The 27,898-nt window shown below is 39.2% G+C and overlaps 1 protein-coding gene across 8 annotated transcripts in view; it reads right to left on the bottom strand.

The window, feature by feature from the left end:
• STAMBPL1 (STAM binding protein like 1) overlaps nucleotides 1-27,898 on the bottom strand; it is a 46,354-nt gene that overhangs the window by 6,229 nt on the left and 12,227 nt on the right. For 5 of the 8 annotated variants that reach the window (XR_003433812.1, XM_027111960.1, XM_027111964.1 and 2 more), the window contains 7 exons: nucleotides 18,163-18,245; nucleotides 15,143-15,360; nucleotides 12,556-12,631; nucleotides 10,727-10,822; nucleotides 8,239-8,596; nucleotides 7,076-7,200; nucleotides 4,969-5,106 (listed from right to left, as the gene is read on the bottom strand). Coding sequence is in view for 7 of the 8 variants with exons in the window: in XM_027111960.1 (XP_026967761.1) it covers nucleotides 4,969-5,106; nucleotides 7,076-7,200; nucleotides 8,239-8,596; nucleotides 10,727-10,822; nucleotides 12,556-12,631; nucleotides 15,143-15,360; nucleotides 18,163-18,192 (1,041 nt within the window). In the remaining variant the exon portion in view is untranslated. Of the gene's footprint in view, nucleotides 1-4,968; nucleotides 5,107-7,075; nucleotides 7,201-8,238; nucleotides 8,597-10,726; nucleotides 10,823-12,555; nucleotides 12,632-15,142; nucleotides 15,383-18,162; nucleotides 18,246-22,022; nucleotides 22,336-27,898 lie in introns of those variants that run through there. The other 3 variants (XM_027111963.1, XM_027111965.1, XM_027111966.1) reach the window with 3 other exon arrangements.

Here is a 27,898-nt window from a genome sequence, read left to right as displayed (position 1 = left end):
TCAAATGAGGATTCTGAAAATGTCTTGCTGACATAATCCTTCCCTTTATGCATCTATAGAATAACTACAACTTTGAGAAGAGGCTCTTGGGAGCGTTTATGTACTTTCTGCTTATTAGGATAACATAAAACTGAAAATTTCCCAAAGCCTTTACATAGATCTTCATTTAATCATCACAACTCATCTGGGAGATATTTAGTGTCTCAGTTTTATGTACAAGGATCCTGAGATTCCTTTAAGGAACTTGCTTGCAAGGAGCACAACTGTGACTGGAAACCCAGAGACACTTATATACAACACCGTGGACATAAAAGGAAAAGTTTCGCTGAATGTTCCACACTATGCTGGTATCCCTTCATGGATCCCCATTCCCTACAGATGAGGGAACAGAGCTCTCCAAGGTGTTGAAGATGTTTGGGACTCATCTCGCATGACGGGAGGGAAGGGGAGACTATAAATTAAAAGAGCTGTCTTCCAGGTTTGGGGCTATATACAGACCTGTGTTTAGGAGAGACAAACACATGCACCCACATGATTTGTAATTCACAGTAAACCCCAACCACCCTTGAAAAAGGGATGCAACCACTTAAATCATGTATCCAACATCCCCGTCATGCTGGGTCCTGGCTCCAACACTCCCTAGTTGTATGACACTGCAAAGATTCCATAACCTCCTCATGCCTATTTCAGCAATTGTAAAATAAGGATAATAATCATTTTCTTCATGGGATTGTTATGAAACTTAAATGAGACAATCCATGTAAAATTCTTAAAACAGTGCCTAGCACAGCGATAGGAATCAAAATCATTAGCTTTTATGATTGCTGTTGTTATTGCTGTTTTTATTGTAATGTTGTCATTTTTTAAATTTAATTTTTATTTTATATTGAAATATAGTTGATTTACAATGTTGTGTTAGTTTCAGATGTACAACAAAGTGATTTGGTTATACATATACAGATATCCATTCTTTTTCAAATTCTTTTCCTATATAGGTCATTACAGAATATTGAGGAGAGTTCCCTGTGCTATACAGTAGGTCCTTGTTGATTATTTTATATATAGTAGTATGTATATGTTAATCCCAAACTCCAAGTTTATCCCTCTCCCCCTTTCCCCTTTGGTAACCATAAGTTTGTTTTCTATGTCTGTGGGTCTATTTCTATTTTGTATATAAGTTCATTTGTATCATTTTCTTTTAGATTCCATGTATGTGATATCATATGATATTTGTCTTTCTCTGTCTGGCTTACTTCACTTAGTATGATAATGTCTAGGTCCATCCATGTTGCTGTAAATGGCATTATTTCATTCTTTTTCATGGCTGAGTAATATTCCATTGTATATATGAACCACATCTTCTTTATCTATTCCTCTGTCGATGGACATTTAGGTTGCTTCCATGTCCTGGCTATTGTAAATAGTGCTGCAATGAACATTGGGGTGCATGTATCTTTTTGAATTATGGTTTTCTCCAGATATATGCCCAGGAGTGGGACTGCTAGATCATATGGTAGTTCTATTTGTAGTTTTTTAAGGAACCTCCATACTGTTCTCCATAGCAGTTGTACCAATTTACATTCCCACCAATAGTGCAGGAGGGCTCCCTGTCTCCACACCCTCTCTAGCATTTACTGTTTGTAGACTTTCTGATGATGCCCGTTCTGACTGGTGTGAGGTGATACTGCATTGTAGCTTTGACTTGCATTTCTCTAATTTAGCAATGTTAAACATCTTTTCATGTGCTTTTGGCCATCTGTATGTCTTCATTGGAGAAATGTCTATTTAGATCTTCTGCCCATTTTTTGATTAGGTTGCTTGTTTTCTTGATATTAAGCTACATGAGCTGTTTGTATATTTTAGAGATTAATCTCTTGTCAGTTGCTTCATTTGCAAAAATTTTCTTCCATTCTGTGGGTTGTCTTTCCTTTTGTTTATGGTTTCCTTTGTTGTGCAAAAGCTTTTAATTCGGTCCCATTTGTTTATTATTTATTTATTTATTATCTTTTTTTTTTTTTTTTTTTTTCTTTAAGTGGTGGATCGAAAAAGATCTTGCTGTAATTTATGTCAGAGAGGGTTCTGTCTATGTTTTCCTCTAAGAGTTTTATAGTATCCCATCTTACATTTAGGTCTTTAATCCATATTGAGTTTATTTTTGTGTATGGTGTTACAGAGTGTTCTAATTTCATTCTTCTACTGTAGCTGTTTTACACTTTTGCCAGCACGTCTTATTGAAGAGACTGTCTAATGCTGTCATTATTAACTTGAGGGCATAGGCGCATAGAAACCGCTTCATGCCTTTACACATAACTATGATCTGTTGAAGAAATGCAAGATTTCAAAACCCCTTTCTACTTTATTTAATAAAATGAAGGTAAAATCCATTGATACCTATTTATAGAAAGATAAATGTCCGGCAGGGAAAAAATAACTATTGGTCTGCATAGACTTAGATCAACTGAAGAATAGAAATTAACTTTTAAAGCCCAAACCTTTAGTGAGGGCATGAGTGGGAGGGTCTGACTGCCTGTTACCTGATTCAGTGAAAACCTTCTATTCATACATAGAGCCTTCTATGCCTTGATGAAAAAGTAAGAAGTGTTCAAAGAAGCTCTATTGCTATGGAGGCAGCAAGCAGATTGTCAAACAGACAAATCACTTTCCCTTCAACTTATTTCCAGACTGAATGCACACTGTTAAGATATTCTGTTGTTTGTTTGTTTTTTCATCGTTTCTGTTTTGTGTCTTTGTGTTGCACCTTAAGATATTCTGAGTCCTTCATTTCTGCCAAGAGGAATCACTCCAGCTCCAATAAGGACAGCTCTCCCATGGGAGAATGGTGCTCCAATCCCATGCCCCCATTCTATGGAGATAAAAATGATGATGATGATGGTAATGACGATGATGACAATATCAGCAGCTGATGCCATTTATCACAATTGAATAACATGACAGGCACTGAACTAATCACTTTTCCAGGAATTAATTTTACAAGATGAGATGAGTGCTGTTATTATCCCCATTTTACCAGATGAGGAAACTGAGCTAAGCAGAAGAGTAAATAACATGCTTAAGGGCATAGAACTAGTTAAGCTGAGACGTCTAAATTGAAATCCAGATCCGTCTGATTCTGATTCAACCTTTCTTTCCGATGACAATTTATATCCAAAAAATGTTAGCTCTGGAATTTGTTGCTATCGTTATGCCAATAAAGACCATCACAAAAAGTCATTACAACCACTGAAGTTTAGAAATACAACATGTTACTGATTTCCTTGAACCACAACAATCTGACATGGTAAAATTAAAAAAAAGCAAAGTTTTAGGATTCTAAAATTATGCTTAATTCATTATTTAAATGACTTCATTGTTGCATACATTATATGTACATGTCATAAGGGAAAATCTTTTGTTTCTGATCTGGGAAATGTTTTATGAGATAAACTAACACTGACTTTTCAACATAAGCATAATTTAACTGTCATTCTTTCTCAGTTTATGTTACAATTGCTTTGCTACAATTTGTTTTCCTTTAAAATGCATTCTTGTTACATCAAACTAAATAATGCCTTTAAAATGACCCAGTTTCTAAGCAAACGGTAAGGCGCATACTGGTAAGGAAAACAAACAGACATACAGAAAATTTTTGCAAAGTCTTCATTATAAATAATTTCTTGTATTTGAGAGGTGATTTATAGTTTTCAAGGGGCTTTCACATCTAGTATGTTGCTTACAGCTCACACAAATCGGTGAGGGAGAGAAGGCATTCATTAGCTCTACTGGATCAATAAGGGAACCTGGAAACAGGACGCTAAGAGTCCTGATCGAAGGACTGTACCGGCACACAGTAATTTGCAGGTGGAGATAGGACTAGTCTCCTCTGCCCTCCTGAATTACAAAACACCAAAAGCTTGGTGATTGTGTGTGTGTGTGTGTGTGTGTGTGTGTGTTGAGGTGTGGGTGAGGATGTGTGTCCTGCCCCTCCTCAATACTTCTCTATAAAGCAAGTAAAATAAAAAATGGCTCCTTCTCACTCTTCAGAGGCCCTTGCAGGTCCCTAGGATGTGCCCTGGAAACCCTGACTAGCATCTCATGCCGTGAGATGACTTGTTCCTACCCCAGGCCCAGATGCATGAGACTGAATGGAAAAATGTCCCCAGATAGATGAAACCATGGATAGGAAAAGTACACTATCATCACCAAATATCATCAGCTACAATATTCTGAGCTCCTAGAAAAAATGTGCTAAGAAGTTCACTGACATTATCTCACTGTCACATGAAGTCCATTATTATGGTCCCCATTTTATGGATGATAAGCTGATGCTCAGATGGCTTAAATAACTTGCCAACGTTCCTATAGTGAATTCCTAGCAGAGCTGATATTTAAACTCATGTCTTTTGATTTGTAAGCCCTTTCCTGCTCCTATGGTGGCCTGGTGGATGTTGGAACCCAATGTTTTTGGCCCTACTCCGTGGCTGTTTATACAGCGACGCATACATCCTTGGCCTGTAGGGGAGGTGAAGTGGAGGGTAAGGTCCCTATTTGATATGTACAAACACGTTTTTAAAAGAGACCTTTTCAGAAATTTTCTTAAAATAATTTACTTTAGACCCACAGCCATGGGAAAGAGAATGTTAATAATTGTCTAATCATATTAGTTAAAAATCTGCCTAGGTCTCCATTAGACTACATAAAATCATCAAAACAAGTCAGCTGATTTCCAAATGTTTATCTCTCTTCCAACTTGGGATGGTAGGAAAGAGCATACTATAGCCCTCTCCAAATCTGGATTTGACAGATGTAGACACGGCCTAACATTGAAGAAAATGCTTTAAAACGATGACATTTATTCCACTTGAAAATTTTAAAAATAAGAAACTATTTCTTAAGCTAAACTTCCTCCAGAAGGAGAATAGCCCGCCAAAAAATAAATAAATAAACTGAAACCCCAAATGTGAAACATACATGGATCCATCCCAGAGTGAGGAGATTGTGCTGATCCTGAACACCAAATAATTCTTCTACATTCTCCACGTCACAATAGTCTGGTCCTGCAGACTGTTTTGGCACGATTAAGTGGGTAATAGTAAATTCATTATGCGTCTGAAAAGCAAATAGCAAAGAGAATAATAAGCATCTGACAGAAAAAAAAGGCCTGAGTAGGAAGTATAATGTTTTAACAAGACTAGAAAGTGCCCACCACTTACATCATCATCCTCTCACCCTGACCCATCACAATTCAAAAGCAAAGCCCCACACCTGAACACGGATCATCGCCCAAAATTTGAGAGTCAGTTGTTTGGAGCCTGAAACCCATTTTCACAATATAAAATGTACCATAAATAGGAATTAGCATCCTGGGCTGGTCCCTGGAAGTTTAGCTAGTAAATAATGGTATGTTATATTACATCTGCAGTGGAAAAAATCAGAACAAAACAGTAGCAGGTTTATTTGGCGGGGAGATGCTAAGTAAATAATCTTGTGGTTTTATTGGAGGACATTTCTAAGGTTTGTGAAGGTTGATGGTCTTGTTTTTAGTTTATTAATTGTTATTTAATTTTGCGTGAAGATTTACGACTTTCTTCTACTACGGGGAGGGGGGGCTTGGGGGGCGTGGAATTCACTGGGATTTTCCATAATTAAGGTAATGTTTTGGATTGGCAATTAGATAAAGAGAAAGGAAAGACAAATTGCCCCTCTTAGGTAAAAGATAAGAGTTGAAAGGAAGAGGGTTGTAAGGTAGTGATAGGATCCTCAGAAAAAAGAAGTTTGTGTGCTGAGGAGCTGTCCATCCTTGCCCAGCGCCATCTTGTCTCTAGTCTTAGGGCACTTCTGCAAACTGGGCCCTATTCCTTTGGCCTTGATTACAACACTTCTCTCCATCCCAGCTCCTCCTTTCATGGCTAACTTTATGTATTCTAAACGTATGTAGTATAAACATTGGCTTTCAAGGAACCCCTTCTTGACCGTCCCAGGCAGGGTTTCCCAGTTACACCTTCCCATGATACCCTGCACTTCCACTGAGAGCACCCAGCTCCATTTATAATTAATCATCTCTCTGGTTCTTTATAAGCATCACACGGCAAAGACTGAGGCTGTCGTAGGTGACTGAATGCCTGTCTGATGAAGGAATGAATGAAGAATGAATCAATGAATGAGTGAATCAAACTAAGTACAAAATGTGGTGTTGGGGAAGAAGCGTCCATAGCATACTGCCCCCTGCAGGGCAAAGAAGGTGGCTGTGGGGAGGAGACGGCAGGTCATTCTCCTTTGCTTGTCTCCTGTGTTTCTTCTGCCCTGGGGGAAACGTGATGATGCAACACTGGAATACAGTAGGAGAATGTGTGTTGAATGAAACATCCTATTCAGTTAAATAACAGTTTCCAAGTAAATGTTTAGGGATGAAAATGTGTCTGGACTTAGAAACATAAACTGATACCCCACAGAGGGTACAAAGGCACTTCCAAAGAAACATTGTTCCTCTTTCTTGAAGTAGGAAATTAAATGTATCTTCTCTCTTTTATCTCCTTCTAGTTTGATATTGTCTTTCATCACTTATTTCTGATAAAATCTTCCATACTTAAATATGACCTGTGCTATAAGATTGCAGTTTGTTGAAACTACTGCCTTAAAGAAAACAACAAAACCCTAGCTTTATTCTGCATGTATCTGAAAAAGGGTGGCGAGATTATACCTACCACAGACAAAAGCAGGTTGAGTTAATCATAGGAATATATGTGAAACTAACAATTGCAACGGAAATTTGAATCAGGAAACTAGATGGTTCTGGAAATTTGAAAGCCACCCTTTTTCTAAACAAAGATTTAACTTATGGTTTGATTAGTTAGTTCTTTACAGTAAACTTTCATAGTATCTCTAAAATTTTACAATCCATTTTCTAGAAGGATAATTCCATTAATAATGACAGTAGTTTTATGAAATTAATCTATATTAAGTTAATTTCATAATGTTTACGAAACTTAGGATGCTTTTGCTCTGCTCAGCTTATCACAAGAAAGCCAGCTCTACTGAAAGTATCCTGTGCAGGGAAGATATGAAACAAACACCATACCAGTTTCCCACAGAGTATTCCACAGGTTTCTATTCCTCTCACTGTATTAGATTCTGCCAGGAGCAGAAATCTGTGGCAAAGATCTCTTGATAAAACGACGTATCTCAGTCCTTCAACCACTAAATCTAAGAAACAGAAAAGGGAGAAAAGACAAAAAGAAGAAACCTTACATCCCATCCTTCAAAACTGTTTTTAGCAAGTGACTGCAGGTAAATATAAATTTCAAAAATGAAATAATCAGGTGCTCCACTTTCTGTATTTCTTGTAAAAGTGAACATTGACTAGAAGGAAGGTAAAATTACCCCTTGCGTATAAATTATTTATCTACAAGTGGGAAGGTGCAAGCACGTTTACATCTTTGTGCCTGTATCAACTATTTACATGTATGTGTGTGTTTTCTTTCGGCACAAGGTGCACAGGCTGCATAGAATACATCTCATATTCTATAATCTTTTTGTGTGTTTGCCATGTGTTACTTATATCTTATGAAAGTTGGTGATCATTAGGTAAGAGCACCATGTTTTTTGAGACAATTGGCAGTAGAGTAATTTATAAAATGGTTGCTTATCATAACTCTTTCAAAATAAATGGAAATATAAATTCCACTTAACAGTGTTTGCTGGGAAATTTTCCCGTTTGGTGTTGGAAAGCTGCCAGCACTGATGTAGCGGTCCAGGCAGCACTAACTTTTGGCAGAAACACATAACCCCTTTGGAGGTTAACACCCATGTGTACAGATCCTCCTGGGCCAGGGCAACGCTAAATATTTAAATTTAATGACTGAACAAGGTTCTGAACAAACAAGTTTTCCAGCATCTCCTTTCCTCTCCAGTGTGTTTACCTTTAGGATTCAGTGCTTCTTGGTCAAAATACGTGAATGGAAAAAAAAAATGCTTGGAATTTTTCTCTCTTAAGATCTCTGTACCACGATCAAATACAGTGCTGTTTATCATGGAGCCTCTGTTCTACCAGGGGGTAAATCACGTTTCCGGAATTCTGAGGTTACATATAGCAAAAGTCAGGTGATATTGTCATTCACACCACATCATGTAGGGGAACTACCACAACTAACAATAAAATGAGGGGACCCCTCCCAGATGTCACAGAAATATGGTTCCATTAGAGGAGATTCCACGTCTTGTGGGGTGCATTTCCTCACTTACTCTGAACAGCACTTAGAGTTGCAGCTGGCTTTAAGGCCCTGTTTACGGGAGGTGAGTGGCCAGCGTAATTGGTTGCATCACTTTTATTAGGCTGATCTGCAAATACATTCAGCAAGGAATTGTTCTGGTGTGTGGAAAAGCAGGACAAAGCACTCCCATCAATCTGCTCTGACTGCGCTGGAGTTTCCTGGCTTCGCATCTGACTCCGGGCTAATTCTTGCTTCTTGAGCTGATCTTCGAAAAACAAGAACTGCTCCGATTCTAGCTGCTGCTGGCGCATCTGAGCGATCCGCTTCCTTTCTGCCTCTATCAATCTCTGATGCTCCAGTTTTTTGAGAATTTCAGCTTTATATTTGTTCTAAAAAAATGTGGTTGCCAGAAGAAAAGGTTAGTTTCCAAGGCAAAAGCATCAAACTGGGATTAGACAGTTTCAATCTTCTAGGAGACGGAGAGACACAGCTAGATACTGCGATATGCCCACAGGGACACTCCTGAGACTGCCAGGAAAACATGTAACATCGTGGCAAAAGCCCCTTAATCTGATTACAGGAGCAGTTCTAAATCCACTCATATTTTACCAGAGACGGGCCAGGACAATCAAGTTCCCTCCACCCTCCTGTGCTTTTAAATATTAGTAATCAAAGTCAGGATTGTCTGCACAGCCTGACTGATCAGACCATACCTCAGAAATAGTTACATCACCCTGGACTGCACTGTCCAATATAGTAGCCACTAGCTACATGTGACTACCTAAGTTGAATTCAAATGAAATGAAATTAGAAATTCAACTCCTCAGTTCTCACTAGCCACACGTAAAGTACCACGGGCTAGTGCCTCCCATATCAGAGAGTGCCAAATAGAGCATTTCCATCATCATACAAAGTTCTGTGGGACAGTGCCACCCTAGAAGCGTTTGCATTAGACTCTATAACTCATACTGCTGGAACTTTATGGAGAAGGGGGAATCACTAACAAATGGTTCTCAGAATGTGGTCCAATCAATTCTATCAAAACAAACTACTAGGAGTTTTGTTAAAAATGAAGATTCCCAAGCTCCCCAGTCTTAACAAAAATATCCAGGCATTATTAGGTCAAAGAATAAATCTTTAACAAGCTTCCCAAATAATTCTGATGAAAACTAGACTTTGGGAGCTACTATAAGGCAGGGGTGAGGTGGGGGACAGAGCTTACAGCAGTGTAAGCTTACATCAAAACAGCTTACACTTTGATATGCACTCTGGGTCTTGTTATAGAGCAGACTGGCCTTCAGCGGGTCTGGGGTGGGGCCTGAGAATCTGCATTCCAACAGGCTCCCCGGTGATGTGCGTGTTGCCTGTAGCAAAGGCTTATCAGTGTGTCTGTTCATCTGTCCAAGGCATAAAGCCTGCCATTCCATCCCCCAAAGATTTCTACATGTCATATACTTGGGATCCTACTGTGGACTAGGAAGTAACTGGTGTCACCAAAGGCAGGCCAGGTAACAACTGCTGAGGCCGCTCCTCCCAGAGCGCTCCTGAGAGGACCAGCATGCACATTGCTGAGTAGGGAAGGGAGCTTAACTGGGCTGTTAAATTAAATCCCTTCCTGCTGTTCTGTCCAAGCCGCCAAAATCACTTTTATCTTTCATAGTTCAAATCAAATCATCAGTAACCACACTGGAGGAAATCTTCTCATTTCAACATTCCTTCTGTCACTCAGTGCAAACAGCTCACTCAAACCTGCCTTCTAGCTATACCAAAGGAAGCAGAGAAGGCCTGTGACCACACTCCGAGGTAACAAGATTGGACTGAACTGAGAGTCAGTAAAAGTGACAACTTCCAAAGCACATAAACACATAGCCAAACAAAAAAGCAAAACAACCTTTATCATTATGCTGTAAACATTAAGAGTTCAAGTGTTGAACTGGAGTATCTTATAGACTGACTGGTCAGCTGCTTCTTTCAATGCCCTTCAGTCTCAGACGTCATTTTCATTTTCACTCTCTATTTAATAAGAATCCAGGAGCCATCACCCCTTGGTGATATGATTACATTTCACTCATATGGTTAGCCATTATTCCATCTGATGTGATACTGATTACAATATTTAAGAATCAAATTCACACTTCCAAGGCATACGTAATTAGACACATCAGAAACTATATACTGTTCTCCCTACCGCTCTTACTGTCTCCTTTCATTGCTAAAACGCAGCCATCTGGCTCAAGATTACATTGGCAAGAGTTGGTCAAAAAGCTCTGCTTAAATCACTGTAAGAATCTATTTCCTAATGCTTCACTTTATTAGATGTTGACAGGAAATAAAAATACCACATCCTTGGTGCAAGTGCTTAACCAGGATATCAACATGAATTTTTTATGGGTTTTATGTCACTGTATTTTTAATTTTTAATTTGAATGCATACGACATTTGAAAAACTCATTAAAATGAAATTCAAAAAATATTTGCACAGAAAACAGTCATGCAATAAATGTATCAACTGAACTTACTTCGCTTTGCAAATATTCTTGGTATTCTATGTTATATTTCTTTAAAAGGTCCTTTTTCAATTCATCTGTCCTTGGGAATGCAATCTCCTTCAGTTTCTTTTAAAAAATATATATATACATATTGATTAGTGGGATTTTCAGTATAGTCAGCTTTCAGATCATCAGCTGAGAAAGAAAAACAGCTGGTATGTGCATTAGAAATCAAGACACAAGTAACCAAAGATGATCGCGGAAAAATCAATCTTTTCTAGGGCTCCAAAATATAACTTTTCAGTAGAGAAGAGAAAAAATTATCCCCTTTGTAAGACCTTTATCGACTTCACTGGTTAGATAAGCATTTTGTTTAGTAGGTACCTCATTTTTAGGTAGTGGGTTTGTAACCGCACATTCCATGGTAGGTAAATTTTATGGCATCATAGTTAGAAGGGACCTCAGAGAACACCGTAAGTAGGGATCCCTAGTCTTTACAGACTGTAAAAAGGAGCTAAGGCACTTTTTATAAAAATATAGATTCCCAGGCCTAACCCAAGACCTACTGAGACAACATGTTTAGAGAAGGGTTTGGGATCTGGATCTCAAACAATTTCCCAGTGATCATAATTTAGGAAAATCTGATACAGTCCAAGCACCCACCAGCCCCGCCTTTGTAGAGATGAGGAAACAAAGGCCTAGAGGGATTGAAAGGCTTGTCCAATGTCATACAACTAGCTAATGGCCTCATTAGGACTAAAACTCCTAACTCTAGCCAATCTTTTGTCATCCATCCACGCATCCATCCATCTATCCATCCATCCATTTATTCAAGCACAAACAGAAAATGTATATGCTTTTGGAGAATTCTTTCCCTACAAGTAAAAATAAGAATAACCCTAAATTAGAGTAAAAGATTCACCTTGGCAGCCTAAGACCTTGGTTTCCATACAGAATTTTCTGAGTTTACATGAACAAGAGAATTGAGGGGAAATGCTACTCAAAGGCCTGGTAATGAATGACCCTTCAGATAGTGTACAGAAATTTTAAAATGTAGATGACCATTTGACAAAAATTTGTGTTCTGCTTACAGGCACCCCCAGGCCTGACATAGCTGGTAAGAAAGCTTTTATTCTGTTATGTGGTAAAATAGTTTTTGAGAGTCATTTAAAATTTCATACTGTGATTGACTTTGTATACATTGTTTTACCTTCCATCATATAAAATCAATCCAAACTACTTAAGACAAATGGAAAACATTTAAAAATGTTATCTAAAAGGATATATTCTTAGCTAATGATATTTGGAACTATATATGCAGCAAATGTTGATGGTAAATAAATACATTTCAACAACCTTCTTTTTCCTTTGGAATATTTCAGGCCACTCACTAAACACTTTGTTGTCTCATAGGCTAGTACTATAAGAAGAAAATGACTAGAACTTTGTGGCTGCCTTAATAATCAACACTGATATTCAAATAGGTTTTGGGTTCAGAATTGTATGGAATAATCAAAACCACCCAAAATGACGTCTCAAATAAGTATGGGGAAATAGACAACCATTCTCTCAATCTCTGGGAGGAATCATAAAATAATTCCTTCTTCACGTCTTAATATGATTAAGTACATTCTTGATCTTTTTCTTTTTTTTTTTTTTTTTTCTCGTTTCAAGTAGACATCCCACAGTAATGATGATTAAAGGTCTAGGAAGAGATCGAAACATCATAGCTAATGGAATGAATCTTTTGTGCTTAAACTCTTGAGAGGATGAGACAGAGGAGGAGAGGAAGGGGATGAATCAATAATGGATACTTGTGGAACATTTGAACCCCCGGGGGAGAGTCTATCCCACAATACCTTCATAATATCCTGCTTTTCGGGTACTGCACATTGCTGGTAATCTCGATGGTTAGGAAGCTTTTCTACAAACAAACTGCAGAAAAAGAAAACACGTCCTTAGCATTAAATGACAGAAAAAGCTCAATGATGGCTTCTAATTTGAGAATGAGCCTCCTTTTCAAAAAGGACACAGTTAATAACATTATTTAACCTATATTCTTTCCATTTGCCTTTCCATCAAAGGTTGGCCCAAGTATGATTTTGGCATTACAGGGTAGTTAACTGTAAGCACTGAGGTTAAGAGAGTTAACGTTGGGATGCTCCCTGAAGAGACCACATCACTTTGGTTTTTCTCGGGTCTTTGGCACTATATCCCACTTGAGCATCATTTTACTTATGTGTAGTGCTGGCAACACTGAGGATCACGTGAAAATGTAAGAGTTTGGAAAGATGGATGTAACCTCTTCTCACCATTGAAAGACTCAAAGGGCCACTGATGAATCAGTAGTGCCATGGTGTCTATGTTAAAAACTCTTAAATGAAAATTCATAACTCAGAGAAATGTCAGCCAGAATCCTTAATGGATTAGGAGATGCTAATTAAGAGTTAATTATTTTTCATCACCTTCTGAGGAACAAGGGACAATAAAAATGAAGGGAAATCAGTACAGCAAACCAGATACATTGCTTCCAGGTAAAGTGAAGATACTACTTCCACGAGGGCAGGAAATTCTGTTTTTGTTTTTTCCTTATTGATGTATTCTTAGCCTGTAGAATGGTGCCCCTCTCATAATGAATGTTCAATAAATATTTGTTAAATGAATGAAAAGCTCTTAGAGCAAATACTGTTTTTGATCAACTAATATGTTATAACTACTGATGTTCTGTTGTTTACAAATCACATACACTCATCATCTCACCTATAGAATACAGAGGAATGGTATTATAACTCTTATCTCTCAAATAAGAAAATTAAAGCCTAAAGAAATTACATAAGGTGTGTCAGTTGCCTAGGGCTTTTGTAAGTAGCATAAAGTCGTAGACATTTAGAGTTGAAGAGACCTCAGAGATTTTCACCCATAAGTCTTTCATTTATGTAGATGAGGAACTGAACTCACAGAGGAAAACTGAATTACCTATGGTTATATCGTTAATGACAGGAGAGAATTCAAATATTCTGATTACTCAGTAACTCAGAGAGTGTAGTGGCCCTTTACCACACTTACGTGTGTGTGTGCAAAACCCAGAAGGTGAAAAAAATATTATCAATTAGTAACTTATAGTTCAGAAACTAAAATGGAAAATGTGTGCTATCAATGACAGTTTATAACGTCCAATTTCATGGTTATTGTTTAACTTTATAGAAACTTGATTTTTCCCAGGTAGGATGAATGTTGCCAACCATTCTCTAAATTTCCAAGAAGTTAATTAACTTGAATAAAGTGCAGAGCCCACTTTGCACACCATATTAACTGCCTTTAATTTCGCCCATGGTAGAATCATGGATGCAGTATTTAAAACAGTTGATCTTTTCAGCTTCTCGAATGTTCTCAGGTTAAGTCCCCAACTAAACTAATACAATTAATCAATGTGTGATTTCCAGTTAAAACAAAAATAAGGGGTTCAGCTCAGATGAAATAATTTTTGGTAACAGGAGATCCTCCCAATCAGTAAGCTGGCAAATTGGTATAGAAAACCCAAATCCCATTTCTTTTAGTTCAAACTAGGATATCTTACTAACAAATATCTATCTAATGTGAAGTGTGATTTTTTTTTTTTTTTTTTTGGTGCGGGTGGGGGTCCCTTTTCTGTTTTTTTTCCCGTTGCAGAGCACAGGCTCCGGACGTGCAGGCTCAGCGGCCAGGGCTCACGGGCCCAGCCGCTCCACGGCATGTGGGATCTTCCCGGACCGGGGCCCGAACCCGCGTCCCCTGCATCGGCAGGCGGACTCTCAACCACTGCGCCACCAGGGAAGCCCGGTGAAGTGTGATATTTTTACATGGCTGTTTTGATGGCGCCACTTTCACTCAATATTTTGGAAGCTCTTTTATACATACAATTCTTACACAGCTAAAGAATTGCCTTAAAAAAAATACTAACTACAATGTGAAACCAACTACTACACTCTGTCCCGGAATCAGTTCCTTCCTAGGATCGTCAATTTATCCCCTAGTCGCAACCCATCAAATTAAATATTTAAAATGTTAATGGCACATTCCAGGTATTGTAGATGGAGCTACAATATGATGTCAGCTTTCATAAAGCTTGCATTCCTGTGAAGGAAGAATGACACAAAACAAGAAATTTTATTTGTGAAGAGAGGGAAGGGGCATGCTGGTTACTGTGCTGGAATGTTGAAAGGTGTCTGACATCCCTGAGCTTCGCCCCATCCCTGATCATTCATCCCTAAGCCTCAGAGATGGTGTAAAGCCGCCTTTGAGTACATTACTTGGTAACTTAAAAACCTGGACATCTCATGCTTTGGGAGATTGTAAATTCAGTCTGAATATGAAAACATGCCAGCATCTAAGCGGTCTCACCAAAATACCATGTAAATATTTTCCCCAATTTTCTCATTTTGAAGACCTCCAAAATAAAACACTTACGTTATAAATTTATTATAAAGAACAAAGGCATTTTCCAAGTTTCCTTCTTCCAAATACACGGACGCCATTCTCTCCATTTCTACTCCGGATCTAAAGTAGCGGCGCGGAGTGATATCTTCATTGATGGTGATATTACAACCCAGCTTGCTTAGGGCACGGACTCGCTCTTCCGGGCTGAGGGAAACATCCCTGTGGTCCGGCATGGCAGCTAACTTTTTCTGCAAAGTCGAATTTGAATCTCTGGTTATAAGAAGAAATGAACATGACTGAAATTATACATGTATTTTCTGTACTAAATACCTGACATCAATACCTAAGGAAAGTTTTTCATAAAAGTTAATGGTACGATAAAAATAATTCTTTTTGCTTAAACGTGTGGTCTACACACCAAAAAGATACACATCTCCAGGGTAAATACACTCTTTTGGACTAAGACCTCTTATAGGTTTCAGCTACAATTACGTGGCAGTTTCTGGGTATGCAAATGTTTTAGGTCACTTTAGGTAAAATATCATTGACCCTTATATCCTCATGGAAGCAAACCAAGAGATGGATTCCTACCAGGGTAGGGATCATGTCATTATACTTGAAGGGCCTCCAAGAGATGGCTTGGATTCGAAGTTGCTATCAGGATTCAATTCTATTCCAAAACACATCTGGTTTTATACGTAGCTTTCAGGGCCTCCCTTTATCTTTACCAAGTGAATAAAACCCCACCAATAATTCCAGGAAAAACCTTTTCAAGCATACGGCCATTCCCCCCACCCCTTTTTCAACATAAAGACACTCTCAGAGCTTGACATAATAGTAACTACACCATTAATTATTCCCTGACTGAGAAAATAATAATGATTACTAAAAAAAAGTCTGTGATATTAATATATTTGTATTTTATTAATAAAAACAACATCTATACACATCTGAAAAAACATGGAACATATACATTCAGGATAATTGTTCAATTCTTCAATAAAAAGTCAGTGCTTCTGAAAGGTGAAAAAGCCAAATTTTTTCTGTTAAAGGCCATATAGCAAGTTTCTTAGCCTCAGTGGGACATATAGTCTCCATGGCAGCTACTCAGCTCCGCTGGTGTGAAAGCAGCCATAACCCCACGTAAACAAATAATCCTGACTGTGTTCCAAAAATATTGTTATTTGACCACAGGTAAATGTTTCAATGACATCATAAAGTTACTGGAAAAAAAAAATCTATGGAAATTAGGACATTTTCTAAAGCAGACTTCTAGCCTCCTGTGTGCACAAAAGTAACTCGTCCGTTTTTTATTACTATACAGTCTACCCTGAATTATAATTATTTGTATACAAGTTTGTTTGTTTGTTTGTTTGTTTTACGGTACACGGGCCTCTCACTGTTGTGGCCTCTCCCGTTGTGGAGCACAGGCTCCAGATGCGCAGGCTCAGTGGCCATGGCTCACGGGCCCAGCCGCTCCGCAGCATGTGGGATCTTCCCAGACCGGGGCACAAACCCGTGTCCCCTGCATCGGCAGGCGGACTCTCAACCACTGCGCCACCAGGGAAGCCCTGTATACAAGTATTTTTGACTCCTTATGAACTCCATGAGGGAAAGGAATCATTTTACACTCATCTCTGTCCTCTGGAATGTAGTATATTCCCTGCAACACAGATGATAACCAATAAATGTATCAAATAAAGGAGGAAGAGAGACAGGGAGCAACATGATTATAATTAGATTATCTTTTTATCTGAAGGAAAAAAATAAGATTTATTTTCCCTTTATGGGAATGGTGCTGCCTTTCCTAAGTTTAAAATTGATTTCAGAGATAAACTGGGAAATAGCCTAAACTCTTCATCAATCTGTAGTGTTTCATTTGCATATGAACTTCTTAGATGTAAATAAATTTTCCAGAGGAAAAAGCCTTAGTGTTCATTTTTACATTGACATGTCCACTAAAATTTTAGTTATTCCTACATAATGTTCTAGAAAAACACACAAGGCACTCCATAAGGATGACTCCTTCCTCTGCAGAGGTGGAAATGGGTCAGCCTTTATTATCCCACAGTGCCTTGACAATATGGGGTCAGAAAGTGAAAAGTTCCTACAATTTTCTGCTCCTCAAACATACTCTCAAAAGCAACTGAGCATCTGTGAAGGATTTTTTCCTCAGAGAGAGAACACTAACCTATTTCAGAGCAAGAACCAGGCTCTATTTCTTTATGTTCTGGTGCTAAGCTTTGTGTGTGTAGGGTATTCAGTATACCGCTGCTCCCAGGGCTACAGGGGTAGTGAGTGGGTTTGGGAGGGTCATCAGGAGGAAGGGGAGGGTAATGACAGCTTTCGTTTAGCAAGTCCCAAGGACAGGCTGGCAACATTAAAACTACGGTTTCCAAAAGTTGTAAGGCACAAAGTACAAAAACAGGGCCATGGAGATTATATAACGTTCCTATATTCACATTCAGAGACTGATCTGGGACACACAATAAGCTCATGGGATCCCAAGGCCCCTGTTATTTCCTCTCCAGCACGTTATTTCTTCTAAGATGTAGCTCAAGAAGGTGTGTACTATGTTGGCTGTAAGGGGAAAAGATGAAAAGGATGAGAGTTTCAAGTATTCACACATTTACACAAAGATCCCAGAGCAGCATCTAGGTGTTAAATAGAAAGTTATTTCCTCGGTCATTACCACACGAGGTAAGCCTCTAATTTTTATCTGGGAAGAAGCTGAGGCACAAAGAAGTTGAAGTACCTGCTACAATGTCATCTGTGAAATTCTTCTCCCCGGTGTTGTGCTAAAGGACTACACTCCTGGAATCGAACCAGATAAATTAACATTTCACACTTTCATGGAAAAAAAAGCATTATTTTTAATTCTAGCAAAGATGGGTTTATTAATCACTTCCTCAAAGGAGAGGACCACACAGATGGATGAAAATGGCAAATGCTCAACTTCTTGAATTGTGACTCATTTCACATTCAGTGTGTTTCTGTTCTTCTTTTTGGGTTTTCAGACCACATGTAAAATATTGGTTGGTGCCACCTACCAGGGAATTCACCGTTAACGGCTGATCCATGTTGTCCTGTCTACAAAACGATGGTGTTTATTGTTTCTTCTCAATCACTTCATCTGTTTCAAAGACAAAAAGCAGAGCTAAGGTTATTTCTTGAGAACTCAAGTCTCAAATCCCAAATGCCAGGCTTATTTCTGCCTCAGAAAATATATGAACAAATTGAAAGAACTTATATTATCTGAGACGACTGGAAATCTCTTCCTGAAAATACAAAACTGCAGATGGTTATAAGGTTTCTTGAAGCAGACTTTTAAAACAGGAAGTGTGAAGAGAATTAGTTATTGCCTAGTACCCAGTATGAATCTGCTGGGTGTTATCTTACTTAGAATACTATGCAAGGTTATAAAGTGGATTTACTTGCTTCGAAAGGAGAAAGAAGGTCATTGTGATTGAGAGCATGGACTCAGACCTGGAGCCCATCTGGGCTTAAACTAAGTCTTACTGGCTGTGGTAGGTAGAATTCTAAGAGAGTGCTGTGATTCCCGCCCCTTGGGATCCACAGGTTTGTGTAATCCCCTCCCCTTGAGTGTGGCCAAGACCTATAACTGGCTTCTCATCTCAGCAGAACATAGCAAAGGTGATGGGAGATTACTCCCATGTCTATTATATTCTGTCACATGGCAAAGACGAAGAGATTCTGCAGATATATTAAGGCCCCTAATCATTTGAGGTTCAATTAATCAGAAGGGAGATTATCCTGAGTGGGAGACCTCTCTTGCTGACCTGGAAGACTCAGCTACCCTGAGTTCCACAGCAGTAGGGAGATGAATTCTGCCAAGAATGACGTGCTCTTGGAAGAGGACTCCAAGCCTCAGATCAGATCCTTACCCTGGTCGACGCCTCCATTGCTGCCCTGTGAGACCCCGAGCAGCGGACCTAGTTGTGCTGTGCCTAGACTCCTGACCCACAAAACTGTGAGATAACAAATGTATGTTGTCTTAACACATGAAGCTTGGGGTGATTTGCAGTGCAGCAATAGAAAATGAATACTCTAGCTGGGTGACTGCAGGTAAATATCTAACCTTTCTGTGCACCTGAATAAAGGGGGAAAATAAGAGTACCTATGTCATGTCATTGTGGTAAGGATTAAATGACTTAGTACATAAAGTGCTTAGAACAGTTCCCAGCACATAGTCAATATCATATCAATGTCCACTATTACTAGAATCTTGATTTTGCAGTTGAGGAAACTGAGGCTCAGGGATGTTAAGTGAATGTACCCAAGTTCAAATAATCACTCGATAAATGTTAGTCTCCTTCCTTTGTATGCTAGTTTAGGTCGAGCTCTGCATGATCACTTCCCACTTCTAAATTTATGTCGGCTTTTATATTCCACTAATCACTTATGCGACGCTGAACACATATTTTCTCCTCAGTTCCTCATTCATGAAATGAGGGGGTTAAGCTACACTCTTTCAAGTTACAACATTCTGTGATTCTCAAAAACTTCAGAAGTAGATTATTCAATCCTTCCGTGCTATTTTCTGACCTGAATCCATGGCTGGAAAATCCTTCCAAGGAAAGTCACTTAGTGTGTTCTGATCTTTCCCCTTCATCCTCTCCAGTGATCCCTGGAGTACACATCAAGCTGTCGGCCTGCAGGTTGCAGAAATGCCCAAGAAAAGAAAGGACCTACAGAGAGCCCCAGTCACAGTGTAGTTTTAAAATCCAAATTAATCCTGGGACCACTGAATGTAGGCAATCCCTTTGGGGGAATTACCACTTCTTGGTGAGAATAAAACGGAAAAAAAAAAAGACGTTAAAAGAGTTAAGGAGACAGAACAAAGAGGCTTATGGAGAATTTGAGGCTGGGTGGGGAGAGAATAGGACAAGGAAATACTAGTTACTCATTGATTAGGGTCTCCTAAAAGCCAAGAATGAATTCTTTTAGGGGTTACTCAGATCCTTAAACAGAGCACAAATAATTTTAAAAGTTGGAAACATTAGCACAGCACTTTTAAAATCATATAACCCTGAGACTTGTTTAAAATGCAGATTCCTGGAACTCAAAAGGATTTTGGATCCCCTAGTTTTAAGCCCACCAATAGCATCGTTAGGATGTGGTGCAGATGATTTTGATACATGAGACTTCCAAACAACGCTTTGAGAGACACTGCATCTGAGAATGTATCAAGCAGGATTCTTAGTTGCAAGCAAAGGCACCGACTCTTGAATCGACAGAATGATAATGGAAAGGTCACAAATTTCCAAGAAGGCCAGAGAAATTGGGCCTGGAGGCTACATACCCAGCAACATGACCCCAAATCACACAGCAGCACTGGTCTGCTGCCTGTCACTGATGGGCGGGGGAGCCAGCGGCTTCCATCACCGACACCAGCTGCTGTCTGGGAAACCACCTGTGGAGATGCCACATATTTTTTCATGTCACTAGTTTCTATTTCAAAATATGAGATGGAGGTGCCTGACTGGCAGAACCTAGGTCACACGCCTGCAGCCAGGTTGCAAAGGCGGTTAAAAACGCAAATATCTAGCACTTCACACTTCCATAGGAGGCAAAGTGGGATGTGCCAGGTGAGGAAAGGTAGATTCAGGGCTGGGCGGCCAAAAACAACGGTAAGTGCACAGAAAAATCAAACTTTTCCGCAATTAGCTTCTAGACATATAAAATGCTTAATTCAATATATCTTGAACACCAGAATTTATTAAATTCCTATAGATGAAAACCAATAGTTAAATCTCTCTTTAACTCTATTAACTCCCACACACAAATTTATTTATAATTCAGAAACAGAAACCAACTCCCCTCAAATCTAATAAGAAAGAAGTTTATACATTGGTCAGTTAACTGCTTCTTTTTGGACCATTAACTACTCAGTGGCAGTGGTCCTGCCTTAATTCCTTTATTTTTCAATCTGCAGTCCTAGCACTTATCCCCTGCAATATAACAATTACCAATGTCAGCATAAACAGGTTATGTTCTCAAGACCAGTAGATGTCAAAGTGTGATACAGCATCCCCAAGGGGTCTGCAAGGTCAATATTATTTTCGTAATATTACTAAAACATTATTTGCTTTTTTTTACCATTCATCTGTATAGTGGAGAGTTCCATAGGGTACAAGTTAATGGCTATGCTCACTTGTATCTTCTTGTAAATGTCTGCTACAATTTTTAATATGATAAATATAAATAGATATAACCCACAGAAACAAAGCTTTTTAGTGCCCTTAGTAATTTTTAAGAGTGTAAAGTGGTCTCATGACCAAAAAAATTAAAAACCCGCTGCTCTAGATCAACTACGCAAACAAACAAAACAAAACCTCGCCATGCTACTTCAATCTAACCAGAAATATAGTGGGCCATGAGAATCTAAAAGATGAAAAAATAATTGTCAAGTATCACCTTCCATTTGTACTACTAAGGTCTCACTAAAATAATTAGAAAACTGAGGGCACAATAAGAGATACCTTACCTCACAGAACCCAAGACCCACAAGAGCAAATGTGGCAGACTGCTATATAATCTGCAATACCCATTCTCTTTTTCTAATATAAAAATATATAAATTTTTAGTTGATACATAGCCTGGATGTCTCTATGCCTCAACTGCCCCCAAGAAAATGTGGAAGCAGCTCTATGATTCTGCCCTTTGAAACCAGCATCAAGTAATGCCAAGAACAATATCGAATCTGTTAACACAGTGTTTCTTTTGTGACCTTTTTAGCCTAAATTATTAATTCCCTTAATTTTCCTTCTCTTTCTTTTTTTTTCTTAAATACTTTTTTTTGGGGGGCGGGGGGGCAGGGGTGCTAAGCTCAGAATCCTGACTTACTTGCATACACAGAGCCAGATTTTCCAGAATACAAAAGACTAACCAGGCAGGAAAGAGTCTCCTGAGAGACTGGGCACACAGGACAGCCAGTGAGACCATCACCCACACGTGTCGTTTTCTCACTGGTACTCCTTTCAGGTTGAGTGCTGTAGGGAACTGGATAAGCAGGGGCGGCAGATGAGAGAGGCCAGAACACCTCATGCCACACGCTGTAGTCTCATTTCTAATTGGCCAAAAGCAGCCTTTCTTCTCCCCACTGGGTTAGAGTTCAGGTTTTCCTGGAAGAACATGGTGCAATTTACTTAGTTGGAGATAAAGCAAATGATCATAACCTAGACTGTGGGCTGCAGTGACCTAATCTGATTTAGATAAAAGGAGGTTAAAGGGTCACTCCCACGCTTTAAATGACAGAGGCAGGGGGCTTCCCTGGTGGCGCAGTGGTTGAGAGTCTGCCTGCCAATGCAGGGGACACGGGTTCGAGCCCTGGTCTGGGAAGATCCCACATGCCGCGGAGCGACTAGGCCCGTGAGCCACAACTGCTGAGCCTGCGCATCTGGAGCCTGTGCTCTGCAACAAGAGAGGCCGCACACCGCAATGAAGAGTGGCCTCCGCTCGCCGCAACTACAGAAAGCCCTCACACAGAAACAAAGACCCAACACAGCCATAAATAATAAATAAATAAATAAATAAATAAATAAAATTAAATGACAGAGGCAGAAAGGAGTATCTCCTGAGTCACAGGAGGCTTACAGATTGGGACCTGCTTCAGGAAAAAAAAAATGACCTAAGCCCATCCTTGCTTGTCATTTGGAAGGATTCAGATGTTAAAACCAAAGATTATTTTTTATACTCAAGAGATTATTTTTATACAATATTTGTAAATCAGAAATTATCATCTGCTGTGACCCAGATGATAACATTATTTGTACTAAAATATTGATAAATATGAAACTTGATCCGAATATTAGAAATAGCTTTTATTGTCTTTTTTATATACTTGTAAGTACTACATGTGAGTACCTGCTAGGTATCAGGCATTTGTCTCTTATTCCTAGAAGGATATCCCAAGTTAAACATACCTCAGCAGTGTGGTTAAGATTAGATCAAGCAGCAAGAATGCAGTTGCTACAGGAAAGATTATTAAGTAAAACACCATGCCCAATATAGGTTTTGTATTTGTTGTTTTTTTTTTTTGCGATACGTGGGCCTCTCACTGTTGTGGCCTCTCCCGTTGTGGAGCACAGGCTCCGGACGCGCAGGCTCAGCGGCCATGGCTCACGGGCCCAGCCACTCGGCGGCATGTGGGATCTTCCCGGACCGGGGCACGAACCCTGTCCCCTGCATCGGCAGGCGGACTCTCAACCACTGCGCCACCAGGGAAGCCCCCAATATATGTTTTAAATTACTTTTAGGTAAGTCTAGGCTACCCTGAGGGCAATCAAGTTGCTCTTTGGGCCAGAAAAGAATTATTTCTCATAGTGCAGTACAATTTTTATTCTGACACCAGAATGAGATGGTTGGGCGCCCTTAACCCAGCAGCTCAGGGTTTGGGGCTGTATATGTGTAGGAGAAACCAGCTTCTACCACTTGTGAGGTGGGAGTGCTATGGTGTCTTATTTAACCCTTTTGTGTACTTTATCTTCATCTATTAAATGGGGGGAAATAACACCCTTCCAGAAGAACTCAGTGGAAGCTTACATGAGGTTAAAAAAAAAAAACACAAAAAAAAGAGAATTTCCTGGCGGTCCAGTGGTTAGGACTCTACGCTTCCACTGCAGGGGGCGTCCACTTCCATCCCCAGTTGGGGAACTAAGATCTCGCATGCCACGCAGCATGACCAAATTAAATAAAGATCATTAAAACACACACACACAAATTCTATTACAGTTCCTGGCATGCAGTAGAAAACTCAAAGAAAATCAGTCCCTTTTCACATCAAATGGTTAGAAAAGTAAGATGATGTACGTAGGCTTCTATTATACATAGCAGAGATGACTAATGTTTAACTACTTGCTTCATTGCAATTAGTCTTTGACAGTCGCTGTCAGTTGTCTATCCAACAGCCGCCCACTCTCCCCACCCCCGCTTCTTCCTGCCAGCAGGGCCCAGCCTCACTAGAGATATTCACGTTTCCAGACTCCCTGGCACTCAGGACTTGACTAGTTGGCAAGTGACCAAATCTTGGACAATGGGACCAGAAGGGAGAAATCTATTGGGAGGACTCGGAGATACTTTCATCTCTAACACAAAGAGATAGTCTGGAGAATATGTGCCTTTTCATCAGCTGGACATGTGTCTTCATGTAAGACTTGAAATGCAGCAGCCGTCTTGCAACCCAGACGGGTCAAGCCTAAGACCCAGCTGGATGGCAGAGGTGGAGGGTAGAGGGAGCCTGGCTCCTTGCAGACACTGTTGAGCTGCTGAGCTTACCTTGAAACCATTCTCCTCTGAACTGTTATTGTGTAAGACATAAGTACCATTGTTAAAGGCACTCTTAGGATTCTGTAATCTGCTGCCTAATTGATACAGGATTCCTCTGGCAACATAAGGAAATGTTTACCTATGTGAATCCAACGGTGAAAGTGGTAATTCTGAATACTAATACTAATATTAAGAAGAAGAAGGGGAAGAATTTGTGAGATTTAACAATTTTTGAAGGAAGTATTTCTATAATATTACATTCTTCTTTGATTAAAATATAAATATTATTTAACTCTTTCTTCATGATTCAGTTTTATTTCAATGTACCTGCCAACAGCAATGCTTCCCTCCAGTTCTAATTTGCTTTCATCTAGAAAATCACTTAAAAAACAACTTCTTTACTAAACTTCTCTGACTTCAGTCTTTCTCTCCTTTTAGTCTATCTTGATTACTGATAAAATAATTTAAATTTATTTGTAAAGTTAAAGTTTAACTGGACATGGGTCTGAAAGGATCTCCTGTGAATAAACTATATGCTGATTACAGTGACTGCTACCTGATTTCTAATTTGGCTGCTCAAAAATCATTTTCCTTACCTTTTCTTTCCTCTACTGTCTTCTACATAAGAGCAAGTTGAGTTCTGGGCAGGTGAGGTAGGACTATGTATATCACCTTTAATTCAGCAAAAGAGCTATCGTAATAATAATTATATTATTATGATAATATAATATCATATTATAGTAATGGGTTACTAATTATATACTAACTAAAAGCTTTCCTTTCCTGGTTATCTGAAGTAATGCATTGACCTCCATTCTCAGCCCCCACAACCGCCTTATTAAATAGGAAGCAGTTGAGTCTAGAGATTAGACATGCAGCCTCCAGGGTCAGACCACATGGGTTCAAAGCCTGACTCCAAGCAATAACTGCAGAATCACAACTACCCAGACTGCAAAGTGGGGTTGATAACAGTAACTAAGGAAAGACCTGTTGAGAAGGTGAAGTGAGAAAATGCTTGTGAAACCAACAGCGAGATGCTTGGTGTCAGGAAGCACTCAGCAAATGATAATGACCATAATCTCCATTTTACAGGGGAGGAAACTTGAGCCTAGACTAGACAAGCAACTTAAGTAAGTGGTGGAGCAAGGACTCAAAATTAGGTGTGTAATATCCCAGAGTTCATACTCGTAGTCACACAGCGATACTCGCAATTAATATTTAATAGCTGATGGTGAAATCAGGGGAGGGTCAAATTCTTGGACTTTGGACAAGAGTGATAGGATTTATTGCAGAAATGAGACTTCAGTTCAGCATTACATCTGTTTCATAGTCTTCCGGCCAAAGAAATAAAAGGGCATCCATTCCCTCCACTTGCTTCTTAGTCAGAGTGACGCGATGTCTGTGGACTGACCACCTGGAATATGTAGCGAAGAAATTCAAATGCATGATTATTCGACCAAGACACAGTTTAATTCAAAATATGTGCTGGTTTTTAATGTAACTTCTAAATTGTGGTACTCAAATTACTTGGCCATAAAAAAGAATGAAATAAATGTCTCTGTAGCTACATGGATGGACCTAGAGATTATCACACTGAGTGAAGTAAGCCAAAGACAAATAACATATATCACTTATGTGGAATCTAAAACATAATACAAATGAACTTATTTATAAAACAGAAACAGGGCTTCCCTGGTGGCGCAGTGGTTGAGAGTCCGCCTGCCGATGCAGGGGACACGGGTTCGTGCCCCGGTCCGGGAAGATCCCACATGCCGCGGAGTGGTTGGGCCCGTGAGCCATGGCCGCTGAGCCTGTGCTCCGCAACGGGAAAGGCCATAGCAGTGAGAGGCCCACGTACCACAAAAAAAAAAAAAAAAACAGAAACAGACTCACAGACATAGAAAACAAAGTTATGGTTACTGAAGGGGGAATGGGGGAGAGGGATAAATTAGGAGTATGGGATTAACAGATATATGCTACTATATATAAAATAGCTAAACAACATGTATTTACTGTGTAGCACAGGGAACTATAGCCAATGTCTTGTAATAACCTATAATGGAAAAGAATTGGAAAAAAAATATATATATGTATAACTGAATCAGTTTGCTGTACACCTGAAACTGACACAATATTGTAAATCAACTATACTTCAATAAAAAAATAAAATAAATTCTGGTGTTCAAAAGGCATTTCATATGCTCACAAGTATACTAATTTATGATTCTGTTGTACTTTTTAAATGAGGTGATTCAATTAATATCTTCATAAAACAATTAAAAATTCATAAAACATTTGGAAAATGAATTTGAAGTGTTGGGGAGAAATTCAGTTAATTTGCCAAGATAGATTCATATGAGCTTAATTGTGTTATCTTGCTGTTGAAATACTAAAATTTCATGGAAATTATGCATTCTAAAGATGAGCCACCCATAAGCCACTAAACTCTAACATCCACTTGAACATACTTCCCTTTTTATTGCAATTTGCTTTTAAGAAAATACTATCCAAGGTAACACTCTTGCACTGTTGGTGGGAATGTAAATTGATACAGCCACTATGGAGAACAGTATGGAGGTTCCTTAAAAAACAAAATAGAACTACCATACGACCCAGCAATCCCACTACTGGGCATATACCCTGAGAAAACCATAATTCAAAAAGAGTCATGTATCACAATGTTCATTGCAGCTCTATTTACAATAGCCAGGACATGGAAGCAACCTAAGGTGTCCATCAACAGATGAATAGATAAAGATGTGGTACATATATACAATGGAATATTACTCAGCCATAAAGAGAAATGAAATTGAGTTATTTGTAGTGAGGTGGATGGACCTACAGTCTGTCATACAGAGTGAAGTAAGTCAGAAAGAGAAAAACAAATACCGTATGCTAACACATATATATGGAATCTAAAACAAAAAAAAGGTTCTGAAGAACCTAGGGGTAGGACAGCAATAAAGATGCAGAGGTAGAGAATGGACTTGAGGACACGGGGAGGGGTAAGGGTAAGATGGGACGAAGTGAGAGAGTGGCATGGACATATATACACTACCAAATGTAAAATAGCTAGTGGGAAGCAGCCACATAGCACAGGGAGATCAGCTCGGTGCTTTGTGACCACCTAGAGGGGTGGGATAGGGAGGGTGGGAGGGAGACTCAAGAGGGAGGGGATGTGGGGATATATGTATATGTATAGCTGATTTACTTTGTTATAAAGCAGAAACTAACACACCACTGTAAAGCAATTATACTCCAATAAAGATGTTAAAAAAGAAAAGAAAATACTATCCACAAGTTATCTAATTCAATGAAGCACAATGAGTCAGAAATACATTTTTTATATAACATCATCTTCTTGCCTGCCAGATGCCTGAAGCCCAGAGATGAGGTCAGTCCTTGGGCATTATTAATCAATTTTATTTAATTTTCATAAATTTCCTAAGGGCAGTGCTTGAAAGGCATGAATTTAGTCCAGCACTACTTTCTTTCTTT

Source organism: Aethalodelphis obliquidens, unplaced genomic scaffold (genome assembly GCF_003676395.1).
Source record: "Aethalodelphis obliquidens isolate GAN/ISIS:26980383/991018 unplaced genomic scaffold, ASM367639v1 scaffold11, whole genome shotgun sequence".
Taxonomy (NCBI): domain Eukaryota; kingdom Metazoa; phylum Chordata; class Mammalia; order Artiodactyla; family Delphinidae; genus Aethalodelphis; species Aethalodelphis obliquidens.
This window is presented reverse-complemented; position numbering and strand designations above follow the sequence as displayed.